At 37.0% G+C, this 13,639-nt stretch overlaps 1 protein-coding gene across 1 annotated transcript in view; it reads right to left on the bottom strand.

Annotated features, from left to right (window-relative positions):
• The window catches only part of LOC140225912 (cytosolic carboxypeptidase Nna1-like), a 70,942-nt gene that overhangs the window by 35,380 nt on the left and 21,923 nt on the right, over positions 1-13,639 (bottom strand). The window contains exons 2-3 of the mRNA XM_072305931.1: positions 9,490-9,659; positions 4,520-4,679 (exon numbers count right to left, since the gene is read on the bottom strand). Of these exons, the coding sequence (XP_072162032.1) occupies positions 4,520-4,679; positions 9,490-9,659 (330 nt within the window). The remainder of the gene's footprint in view (positions 1-4,519; positions 4,680-9,489; positions 9,660-13,639) is intronic.

The following is a 13,639-nucleotide window of genomic DNA, read 5'->3' as shown; positions in this document are numbered from 1 at the left end:
AAATGGTTAGAGTTGGAGAGTTTTACGTAAAAAGGAGAAGTATCGTTTGGGGCCTTTTCTGGCCCCACCTGGATTTTGCTGAATGTTTCATATTTTCAAAGTACTACTCCTAGATAGATTCTTTGCCAAATAGTTTACCAAACTGAGTCCATGCTAAGACGCAGCAACGCCTCAAACCCAAAATCCTGGCATCGAAAATAGTTATTTTCGTCGACTTTTCCGACTGTTATCACTCTTCTTGCAGATGATTCCTCTATATTTGTTTGCGTACTTTCCGTTTCTGGCCTTTAAAAAGGCCTCAAATAAATTCTAAGGGGCCTTACGGTCTTTTGTTGCCATTTATGGCCAATTTTGAGGGGTTTTTTCAATTTTGCACGCGCAAAACTCAATTTATACTAAACCACGTATTCGTTTTTGAGAAGAACGCAAAAAAATGAATAAGGAATGTTCAGTGAAACTTTTTTCAACATTGCCAAATTTTTTAGAAAAAACGTTCCAAAGGGCCAAAAATGGCCAAAATTTGATAAAGTGCCACGCCTAAGGTTCAAGAAAGTGGAGTACAACTTTTATATTGACGTACGTAACAGCTCTTACCCATATATACCATATCATAGCTGTACCTGGATCATTATAGCTATACCTGGATTCCCACGATGTGAAAATTTACCGGGATGTCGTTTAGCGACCTTTTTCTACTTGAAGGTAGCTCTTTTGAAAGTTTTTCGACCTCAGTCACCCTCCATGGGTGTGTTCTATAAGTATTTCTCTACATAACTTTCATTTCTGGCCATAAAAATGGCTTCCTGTGAATTTAAAAAGGCGTATAACGGTTCATTGTTGCCAATTTTTACCAATTTTTATGGTTTTCCTTTCAAGTTTCCACATGTAAAACTTAATTTAGTGTAAAAAGCGTCGGCTACTCGAAAGAGACAATAGCTCCGGATCCCGGGGAGCGGCCACCGGGACCCGATTACTCACGCTTCATTAACTATTCCACCGTCACGCTAGGATTCGTCCAATTTTAAAAAAAAATTGTTTCGCGTGTACTTAGCAATTTTTCCTTACTCTCCGTTAAAAGACGAATTTAAAGAGGTCTCATTCATAAAAATCGGCCGAATAGAGGAGAAGTTACAGTATTCGAAATCCGAAGAAATCAACGAAACTTCTCCAGACAAAAAATAAAATGAAGGAGAAAAAAGAAATGTATGAATTACAATTAAATATAATTGACCTCAGAATTTGACAAGCAATTCAATTATATAACGGAGAAAAAATTGGGAGAAATTACAAAAAATTCTCCTCTTGCAAGGGGCTTCCTTGTAAGAATTTTGACCTGAAGACAAGGTTTGAATAGCGGCAGTACTCCATACAATACATGGTGTGCCTGAACGAACATTTTTTTTTGTCAAAATCGAAAATTCTTCATATTTTTTTTATCTACAGTGTCTCTTGAGTCGTTTAAGCTAAAAAAATTCCGTCAAGATTCTGGAACGTAAAGGCGCTTTAAAATTATTCTGGGGGCTTTAACCGAAAGTAAATCCCGTTATATTATTAAAAAGAAACTGACTCCATAGTTTAATGCCTTAGTTTCTTGAATACGATTAGTGTAAGCACTCAAACATTTATAACACCAATTTTCGCCATGGGGTGATTTCCTGAAAGCCGATAATATCACGAATTTCTCATGGAGAGCCTTTCAAAAATGGCTTGCTTTTTGGGCAGCCGATTCGGTCATGAAACCGGGATTTAAATGGAAGCTGATAATAACACAAAGCTCTGAGAAAAATTTTGAGATGAGTATAGGAACGGTTTGTAAATAACGAGGAGAGGCGGGCAAAACGACTAAAATTTGATCTACTTTTTGCCATTATTCTGTTGAATGGATGTTGCCGCGGACCGCTAACTTTGTCCACGCATGGTTTCTGTTCAGCATATCGACGTAAGTATTTTAACAGGTAGAATCCAATATTCACGTCAGGGAGTCGACACATTTCGATTTTTCTCGATTTTATACGGAAAATGTACGGTTTTTTGGGATTGAAATTAATATTGTTTCATAAAAAAAAAAATGCACCCAAAATGAATATAGCATATTGATTTTTACATATTTGCATTCACGAAATTGGTTGGTAAATTCAACGAGTGGTGCATCGACCTTGTATATCAAGTTTCTACAATTTCTTACGGCAAATCGGTAGATTTTCGGGATGTAGATCGCTTACTCTCAATTCATGAATGAATAAAGCATGGATATGGTTGAACTTCTTTGCACGGAAAGACGTTTAAAATAACAAAATCAAGACATATTTAATGCAATTGCATTTATATCGAGTTCAATAATATACTCAACGGGATTTATACTACCGGTGATTTGGGTATTTCAGCCCCAAAGTACCTTTAAATCGACTTTATCTTTCAGGAGTTCGACAGAATTCTTCCTTTCTTCGCTTAAATTATTTTGTAGCATTTTTCTTCAAGAATCTGATAAGGTTTGCTTGGGGCAGATCAAAAAACTTAAACTTGTTTGAATGACTTTTTACATTCACAATACACGGTCTCGTCAAAGTGCGTCGTTGACCTCGCAGTGTTGGATCGTATGAATTTTCTTGTTGTGCTACTTGCCTATTTTGAAATCTCTGTAAATGAAAACTAAAGGGGTTGATATGTGCGAGTTAATGACGCGCCTTATCAACACATTGTGTTGGAGTTCACTGCTTGTTTTGCGTTCTTCTCAAAAACGAATAAGGGGTTTAGTTTAAATTGAGTTCTGCGCGTTTAAAATTGAAAAAAACCCCTCAAAATGGGCCATAAATGGCAACAATAGACCGTAAGGCCCCTTAAAATTTATTTGAGGCCTTTTTAAAGGCCAGAAACGGAAAGTACGCAAACAAATATAGAGGAATCATCTGCGAGAAAAGTGATAACAGTCGAAATAGTCGACGAAAATAACTATTTTCGATGCCAGGATTTTGGGTTTGAGGCGTTGCTGCGTCTTAGCATGGACTCAGTTTGGTAAATTGTTTGGCAAAGAATCTATCTAGAAGTAGTACTTTGAAAATATGAAATATTCAGCAAAATCCAGGTGGGGCCAGAAAAGGCCCGAAACGATACTCCTCCTTTTTTAAACACAGGCTTTTGAATAAATTAGGGGAGCAAACTAAATTTGTTACGTATCCTTACAGTAAGAAGTACTATAGATACGAGGTCTGTTAGATTAGAAACCGGATTTTGGTAATTAGCCTACAATGCGTACGAATTACGTTTGCTTGAGCTTTCCTGATAGCAGGAAATATATTTAAGAACGCTAAGTTCACAAATTAGAAAAACCCTAAGTAGTTTCGATGGTATGTGGCTTGAAGTGTCGAGGCAACCTCACGGGTGTTTGCGATTTTTATGTTTGATCAACTCTCGAGAGACTCTTTTTTTTTCGGTCTTACACTACATTTTTCAACCCACAAGGATGATTGGAGTTTCGTCTCCATACATATATCGTAGCCGTACACTCAAGTATTGTCACCAAAATTTATCCTATCCAAAAATGTAGGATCATTGTTGGAACGTTTAAGCAGCTGAAGGGAAATTGACGTCTGGTTGGATTTTTGTTCATCGGACAACAATCAAGGGGCAAGTGTACCTGAAACTCGATGCATGTCTACATATTCTATCAAAATTGTATGCACAGATCCTTCAGAAATGTTACACTGTTCGACAAGTTGAAAACGACCATTTTCGAGCACTTTTGCCCGTACTCCTTCCACGTGACAAAATGTCAGTTGCCGTTGATGATCGTTTCCCATGCTCCTCATCTTCGACGAACTCCTGACCAGTTTTGAATCGTTCAACCTACTCAAAACGGTGGGAACAACTCATACAATGATCTCGGTAAACTTTACTTGGCATACCAAAAGTTTCGGTACAAGGTATACCTACTGAGTTTAAAACAAAATTTAATATTGAATCTTTGCTCTATCAGTGATCGCATGATGAAAATCGCAAAACGCACCTGACTTACTTGTATTCAAGATGACACAGAATAAACATTGATCAAAATAAACAAAATCTGTGAACATAGCGTTCTTAAATATATTTCCAGCTATCAGAAAAGCTCAAGAAAACCTAATTTGGACGCATTGTGGACTAGTTATGACCAGAATCCGGTTTATAATCCAACAGACCTCGTACTTCCTTGGTAGTTCCTTTTTGGTGTACCTTCCGACTAAATAGTTTGTTTCGAAATTCTTTTCATCTTTTTCTAAAAAATCATTCGTTGTAAATTACAAGACAAATATTTCCTACTTTTTCAGATACCTATGCATCATAAAAAGATGACACAAATTTTTGGCGGATTGGTACGAGTGATTGGTTTCCCTCTGGAGTATTTTACGTATACTAAATTAAAGTAAGTTTGTCATTTATTGTCGATGTATCTATTTTAATATCAGGCTATACTCTCTCGTTTAGTGGCTGACATTGAGAATAGTGCAAGTTTTCCAGCGAGTGGCACAGTTTGAATGATTACCTTGTCAGCTGCATTTTTATGTAACATCAAGGGAAAGACTTGCTCGTAGAGTCGTTTTTCAGGGTAACGTTTATTTTCACAGCCGTAAATGAACACATTATGTTTTCTTGAATGGGCATGGAGATCACAATACATTACGATTCCACACTCTTCCATCAGTCTAAAAAACCAGCGGAATGAATATAAGTAAATGTTGACGTTAAGCTGTGTAGATAATCTAAATGCAAGTTCAAAACAATTTAACAAACATCTATCTTCTCGCGTCTCTGGTTCTTTTCATTTTACTCATATAAAAGTAGTTATTTGTGAACGGAACTTTACTTTTGTAGGTATGTAAAGAATGACGCCTAAAAAGATATTCTGCGAATTCCTGGTTCCTCGAAAGCGAGAATTATTCGTTACTCTCGACTTCTTCTTTAACAAATATAATATTATACTGAAAACAGCAGTTTGCGGAGAAATTGTTCCCTCTTTACATATAAAATCCATTTGCTGAGAGTAATTTTACGAGAGTTAATACAGGGTGCGGCAAAAGTCCCGGGACGGCTGTTCATTTTTTAAACGGCTACACGTAGAAAAACGAATTTTGGGGGATGTTCTTAGGTCCAAGTAAGCTACTTTTTGGCACTCCCCAAAATTTGTTTGGGGGGCCCCCCTAAGGGAGGGCGGAAGGCAACTTTTTTTTTTTCAAAGTGGCAACCCCCCACTTGTGACCCATCGTTGGAAAGGAGGATAAAAGAAGAAAATTTTTGGCGCTAGTCCCAGGTCGCCATCTTGATTTTTCACAAAATGGTGGCCGAAAATGGCTGAAAAATGGGTATCTCGGCTATTTATCGATGGAATCGCATACAACTTGGTATCCGGGGGTTTTTTTGGGACGAAGAACGAATCTGCCTTCAGTTTTTCTAAATAACCAATATGGCAGCCTACAAAATGGCGGAAAAATTGTTAGCTCGGCTATTTATCAATGGAATTGCATAAGACTTGGTATCTGGGCGTTCATTGGGACGAGAAAAACAAATTCGGTATTGGTTTTGCAAAATTCTCACACTATTCTGAAATGGCGGCCAAAAATGTCATGAAATTATGGGTACGTTCGTAACCTACCCATTGATTACCGTGGAATTAAGGAGAAAACAGAAGTTTGTTGTAACTGACACATTTTGGTGGAATTTGATACTGGGAGTATTTCCGGACCAAAAACAAGGGAGTACCGGTTTTCTAAAATCTTTAAAACCCTTTTTTTTTTTAAAAAAAAAAAATCTTTAAGATCCTAATGATAAACTTCTTCATCCGAAATAGTTTGTTTTGCGAGAAAATGTGATGATTCTTACACGAAAAAAAGCCGGGAGATATCAGAATTCGACGAACAGTAGATCCATCAATCCTACAAAGTTGAGGTGCTTTCCCATGGGGAGGGGGGGGGCTGTTCTGTTGACGATGATTTGGCCATTGTACATTATGTTTCCTATTTTCCAAGCAGTGCAAGCCGCTGCTGGAAGGGTTCTGCAGGTGTAATAAGACTTTCCAAAACATCTAACTGATTTTGAAAACAAACTGATAACGTAATGTCAATTAATAGATCGGTGTTTTCGCCTCAGTCCTACACGTTTTCTTCCCTACTGAAGGTTAAGTAAGCGGAATTTCACTCGGCATCCCCTCCCCCCCCCCCCCCCCCGATTTCGTGGTGCGGTTTTTTTATTAGAAGTTTTCTCGTCAAAATGTTTGCTATTTGTTATGGCGAAAAAAAAATTAAGTGAAAAGGAGAGCAAGGTGCGAATAAGTCATCGGTTACAACAAACTTCTGTTTTCTCCTTAATTCCACGGTAATCAATGGGTAGGTTACGAACGTACCCATAATTTCATGACATTTTTGGCCGCCATTTTAGAATATTGTGAGAATTTTGCAAAACTAATACCGAATTCGTTTTTCTCGTCCCAATGAACGCCCAGATACCAAGTCTTATGCAATTCCATTGATAAATAGCCGAGCTAACAATTTTTCCGCCATTTTGTAGGCTGCCATATTGGTTATTTAGAAAAACTGAAGGCAGATTCGTTTTTTCGTCCCAAAAAACCCCCGGATACTAAGTTGTATGCGATTCCATCGATAAATAGCCGAGATACCCATTTTTCAGCCATTTTCGGCCACCATTTTGTGAAAAATCAAGATGGCGACCTGGGACTAGCGCCAAAAATTTTCTTCTTTTATCCTCCTTTCCAACGATGGGTCACAAGTGGGGGGTTGCCACTTTGAAAAAAAAAAGTTGCCCCCTGCCCTCCCCTAGGGGGCCCCCAAAAAAATTTTGGGGAGTGCCAAAATATAGCTTACTTTGACCCAAGAACATCCCCCAAAATTCGTTTTTCTACGTGTAGCCGTTTAAAAAATAAACAGCCGCCCCGGGACTTTTGCCGCACCCTGTATAAAGGACACCTTTCTCGTCTTAAGTGAGAAGTTGAACTCAGAGTCGTATATGAGGTACTGGGTCATCCCACGCCTAGGTAGTCCCGGGGGGTATTTTTTTCCCCCCTCCAAATGACCCAACAATATTTATTTTTGGACTCCTTAATACTCCTAGTTTTTGGAAATATATGGGGTTTACATCCGTTTTGTTTTTTTTCTCGCAATTTTCACGTGTTTTGTAACCCCATTGGTAAGCTTCATCCTACTGTAAAAAAAGTGACAGTTTGGTAGCAATATTTTCTGGTGTTCCCGCCAAAACCAAGTTTCAGGTTATGTTTGCAGTTGTCAAGAAGCTGACTCAATGTGCTCTTGCAAAATTTCAATTTGTAAAAGTAATTACTGTATATTATATGTAACTTTTAAAACTTAGTGTACTGACTGTCACACCCGTTACGCAAAACATGGGTTTTTTAATGTAACTATTTTAATTCATGTTATTTTGAGATGCTAATTTTTTCCGTACGTCTTCAAGTCAATTACAGCTTTGGAGTATTTTTTCCAAAATTTTATTTCAACAATTGATAGACAAAACTGCGTAACGGGTGTGACACGTTACGGGTGTGACCAATGAGAAGAGGCTTCAACTATGCAGATGTTGCCTCACTTCTCACCATTTTTTCTATGGTTATCACAAGAAATACGCTCATATGCACAATTAGAGGTATGTATACATATAATAAGAGAGAGATAGCCAACTTTTTTGCCATATTTCAGTATTTAAAGTGAATACACCTATCTCAAAAGGACTTCAAATAGAACTCGTTGAACTCTCTCCGATTGGATTGAAATATTTTCACTTTACTTTAGGCCTAGACCTACCGTACCAGGATTTTTTTTTTGGTTAATTTGGATCATGCGAGGTCCAGACCGCGGGGACGAGAGGGGAATCCTGGGCTACCCGAAGAAAAGCCCTGGGACGGTAGGTCTGGGCCACCCTGTAGAAAAATGTAGTTTTGGCATGTTCTACATTAAAATGTGTCAAATTGCTGATTGATTTACTGCTTAGGATTGCTTACAATAAGAGTATGAAAAGAAAAGTAAGTTTCTTAACTTTTAATTTCTCTCAGAAATGATGGACCTCAGGATTACGTAGCATGGTGTCAACGATCATGGTGTCAACAAACAGTTTTTCTAAGTTTTTGTTGACACCATGATCATCCAAAAATAAAAAATTCTGACCCTCATGAAAAATGATCACGGTGTCAACGATCACGACGTCAACGAAACTTAAAACTTGCCTCAATAACACCTTTTAAATCTCAAGTCTTGTTTTTCTTGTGTTATTCACTCTAACCTAACCTAACCTAACCTAACCTAACCTAACCTAACCAACCAACCTAACCCAACCTAACCTAACCCAACCTAACCTAACCTAACCTAACCTTACCTGACCTAAACTAACCTAATCCAACTATACGTGACCCAGACCTCTCCTGTACACTTAATTTTTTAATTTTACTCACAAGGAAGATATTTTTCTGTTTGTTGACACCGTGATCGTTGACACCATGCTCAGGGCCCATTTTTGCGTTTTACTGACTGATCACGACGTCAACAATCGTTGACTCCATGATCAGATTTTTGGTTTGTTGACACCATGATCGTTGCCACCATGCAACGTTACCGACCTCAGAGAGACAATCTGTCACACCCGTTACGTCACACCCGTAACGCAAACGGTAGGTCTGGGCCACCTTGTAGAAAAATGTAGTTTTGGCATGTTCTACATTTAAATGCGTCAAATTGCTGATTGATTTACTGCTTAGGATTGCCTGCAATAAGAGTATGAGAAGAAAAGTAAGTTTTTTAACTTTTAAACTCTCTCAGAAATGATGGACCTCAGAGAGACAATCTCTCACACCCGTTACGTCACACCCGATACGCAAACTCTCCCATTTTTCAAGGAAAGTAAAAAAGATAATCGAAAACGGATCATCGGCAGATGAAGCAAAAACCCTTGGCTTCATCATATAATTTAATCAGATTTTTAAATTCATAAAATTCGCTGAGTTTCCGCTTTACACTCACTGAGGAAAAACTCACTTCCAAAATCGGTCACGCCCGTTACGCAGCCTTTTAATTTTTTCCTGAGGAATGGAACAAAGTAAAAACGATTTCTGATAAACTAAAATTATCTATAAAAAAAGTTCTTTCTGCTACTGCAGATAATTTTTTAATTAAACCCCAAGAAAGAGTTCAAATTCTTGTTTAAAGTTAAATTGTTGTCACACCCGTTACAATGGAATGACCCTACTACGAACAAAATCAGCAATTCTCGTATCAGAGTGTATTAATGTTCATTACATTACAATTCAAAATCTTGAGGCAAAGGGTCCATCTCGAAATCAATATTTTTCGTGGATAAGGTCAACGTAACAAATAATTTTGCCAGTTTTTAAAATTCCGCGGAGGAGCCCAAAATCACGATTGGTAGAACAGCTTTCCTTTATAAAATGAGAAGGCCAGCTCAGAAAATTTCTGTAGTTTGAACCTAGAATTTACTTACCTTCTAATCATTAATTTTGTGTGCCAGATAGAGGGATATGTCTCTCTGATGACGGTACGATACTGGCGATTCAAGTCTCTTCCTGTGAGTGAGCAACGATTGTTACCGACGATTACACCGTCTGGATTCAACATAGGTACTAGTTTGAAGATAAATTTGTCTCTGAGTTCCTGCAGCAAAATAGAGTAGATATTTTGACTATTTTATTTCGGAAAAGGTACAACTCTTGAAAATAAAAAATCATAATACCTCTAGAAAGCGAAAAAACTGAGTTTGCGTGGCCCATGAAACAGACTTTTTGCAATAAAACGTATTTTCCAATGTTTACGAGGTGACCAATTTTCGAAGCAATGCAGCAATTCAATTTTCACTGTACGTGGTTCTGAAATATTAATCAAAGCAGATTTCCTCTTAAGAATATCATCTTAAATTGACATGATGAAATTCGTAAGAAGAGACCTTGGGCTATTTTCTTTAAAAACGGCACCAATTTTTGAAACGGACCCAATTTCCGAAAGGCACCATTCTTTCGTAAAAATAAGCAAACTAGGCAATGCTGTCAATTATTGTCTTGAGGGGATTTAGATCTCATTAAACGCGATTACAATGGTTGGAACGATAGTTTATTCATAATGCTTCAAAGAACAGAACAACAAAACTTGAAGAGAAACATCATCGTTACACATGCCGTTAAAAAGAGGATAGAGAGAGTGGTTACTTTGGCGCCAGGGGGCAGCGCCTTGCGGTGGGTTTCATTCTGTACAATGTTGCTAGTTTGCACTCATAATATTTATGAATAACAACACCCGCTCTCAAACTGAGCTTAATACAATGTTGACAGTTTGCACTCATAATATTCATGAATAACAACACCCCCTCACAAACTGAGCTACATGCAAAAAAAAAAAAACGTATGAAACTAGTCCAAGACTCTTTACATATTTGTTATGTTTCACATGGGTTAAAATCTTGGTGAGGATATCTGCAACCATATCATTTGCGTTTCTTTACTCAATTTCGCAAACTTTATCGTAAACTAAATCTGTAATAAAATGATATCTGATATCAAAATGTTTAACGCGCCTATGTTTTTTTGTCCTTTCTATTACCTTGATACTGTTTTTACAAATAGGTAAATACCACAATTATCAGTTCTCATAGAAAATGAACTAGTTCCTACGTTACAAGCGCTAGATATTTAGGAGTTTATTTAGACTGTAGACTTACTTTTAACGATCATAAATTTTACCATATAATCAAATATTAAAACCTATATGGCAGTATGCTTCACAACTATGGGGTTGTGCAAGCAAATCTAATATAAATAAGGTAGAAAGATTCCAGTCGAAGGTTCTTCGAGAAATTAATGGAGTACCATGGTTCGTTAGGAACGAAGATAAAGGAGGGATTTGGAGGTACCCACGATTAGAGAAGTAATTGCTGAGACAACGAAGAGATATGAATGTCGTCTTGAAAAACATGTCAATGAAGAGGCTGTGAACCTCATAGATAGTACAATATTAGTGAAAAGATTAAAAAGGTGGGAGACCTTCGAACTCCCATCAAGATTTTTGCAAATAGTCTGTAAGGTATGAATGAGAGCGTGAATAGAGTGTGAAAGGAAGAATATGAAACAATTAAACTAAAAACCTTCATGTTTTAATATCTCTATAAATGAAGGCAGAGAATTTTACAATTCCTGTTTTTTTAGATTATCATAGTATTATCTAATGTTAGCCTGTAAAATTAGTTCTATTAGTCTATTTTTAATTGAAGCCATGTAGATAGATACAAGAAAATACTTGTAGTAGTTACATTATATTTAAATAAAATTCTTTCAAAAAAAAAAAAAAAATACCTTGTGAGAACTCTGATTATCATTGTAAATGGTTACACAATCTTTGACTAAACCTAGGTACATCCAAATATTTCAAAAGTTGTTTTCAATAGATAACTTCTTTGCCAGCTTCAGTAGCACTGTAATACTCTGCTTCTGTACTGGAAAGCGCAACAACTTTTTGCTTCTTAGATTATTCCCAATTAACTGTTGAGTTTCCAAACTTTGCAATGAAACCACTGAAAGATTTTCGGTCTACAGTAGAACTACCCCAGTCAGCATCAACAAAGAGTTCTAAATTAGCTTCACCTTTTTCAAACAGAAGCTTGTTTTGCGCAGTTCCAGCCAAATATCTGAGTACACGGTTCCCTGCTAAGAAATGTTCCTTATCTTAACAATTTAGAAATTTGCCTCATTTACTACAAATGAATGAGATGTCTGGCCGTGTGCTGACAGAGAGATACATAAGACCTCCGATCAATTCTCGGTAGGGAAGGTTAACATTACATTTATCTGCTTTGTCAAGTTTTAAAGAGGGTTATACAAAATCGGCGATTTTACCTTCCTCTTGGATTTTGCCCGGAGTTGGATATGTTGTTCCCTATCACAAGACACGCCTTTTTCCGGCGTTGGCAAGTTCACCCGAAATTTTTCCCGCGCGCTACAGCGTTGCCAAGTTGAAAACAGGCAAATTCCGTACGTGGCGTTAAAATTGAGCTATGAAGTTGCGGTTTTAACAAAAATTCTTTAAAAATTACGTTCTTTTAGGAAATGACCATCAATGTAATGTCGCATTAATTTTAACATGCATTGTTGCCAATTTTTCGATTTTTTAATTCGACTAATTTTACAAATCCGCAAATACCCAAAAAAGCTATCTTCAAATTTGAATAAAAAGTTGTCTAATCGATAATTCGTTTGATTCCGCATCCATCGATATATTATAGCTCGCTGGGAAACTTTTGGTTCGCGAGATATCATCATTTTTGTAAACAGCTTTATGGAGCGACGACGCTTTTTTAGTCCGGGCGGATAGAAATTTTAGCCTCCGAAAACACAGGTCAGCATTAATTCCATGGTTTCCTATGTAATTTTTGGCGTTGAATCTGAATTTGACCATATCATAACAAAATTGTCACCAAGAAGTTGCCAAATTGGGCAAAAATGGCTTAAAATCGGCCTTTTTGGCGGATTATAGCCAGTGACTTGCCAGGAGTTTATCAGACGACAAAATTGGTTATTTCCACAGTTAAAACTCGTTGAACTTTCTACAAGCTGAGTCAAATTCTTCCTGCTCACGGCAAAATTAAACGCGCGACAAGCAGCAAACTGAAAACAAGACACCAAAATCGGCGCTTTTTGCGGTTTTTGTCCGAAGTTTCTTGTTTTCCGATTAAGAGAATGTTTCTAGACTAAACTAATGAACAACATGAGCAGAATTTAATAAAAATGAACAATTAAATAAAATCGAACGTATTCCGATGTTGCCAAGCTGAAACAAAATACTTGAATTTTCGCTGGTTTTTTCGATATTTGTCCTATATTCTTTGTTCACTTCTTATTTTTAAATTATTTAAATGTATCTCTCGTGCAAAATAATAAACTTTTGCAGAATAATTTAATTTTCAACTTAGATATGTCGCAGGCAATTAGCAATCGCCGGCAATTTGAAAGCCAGTGATAAATAAAAGTAGAAAAGCATAAAATTCAAAAACAAAATAATAAAATTAGAGCGCTGATTATGTTGCCTTTAATGTGAGTAAACACTTTTCCCACCGTAAAAACAGTAGAAATAGGAACTCTCAGAAGAGCGTGTAGTGAACTCTGTGACATTAGTTGGGTTGAGATCGGACAGGCAACTAAACTAACTTCGAGACAAAGCGTAGAGTATCACAAAAAATGAAGGCGCTCCAAGGCGAGTTGATGCTTTTGAAGACCATAATCCCTAAAAATCATACCATGTCGATTCGCATTATTGCGAGTTATCGAAACAACATGTGAACTGCTTGCAAATTGCCGGCGATTGCTAATTGCCTGCGACAGATATAAACTAATTACTAGGATTTTTATTCCAGAGAGGAAAAATTCATAAAACAGTGAGTTTTGTCGAATCATGTCAATAAATCACATTTTGAAACAATAATGGAAAACTTTCTGCTAAAAATTAATGAATAAAATGTACTCCTCAGAATGACTTCATTAAAACAAGACAAGACGCATTGCAATATTGCCAAAATTACGTAGAATCGTTGAATTTTGGCGGTATTTGACAGTTATTATTCATCGCCCTATATTCAGTATACAGTTTTATTT

This window comes from Bemisia tabaci, unplaced genomic scaffold, assembly GCF_918797505.1.
Source record: "Bemisia tabaci unplaced genomic scaffold, PGI_BMITA_v3".
Lineage (NCBI taxonomy): Eukaryota > Metazoa > Arthropoda > Insecta > Hemiptera > Aleyrodidae > Bemisia > Bemisia tabaci.
The sequence above is the reverse complement of the archived record's forward strand: the minus strand, read 5'-3'. Positions and strand labels throughout refer to the sequence as shown.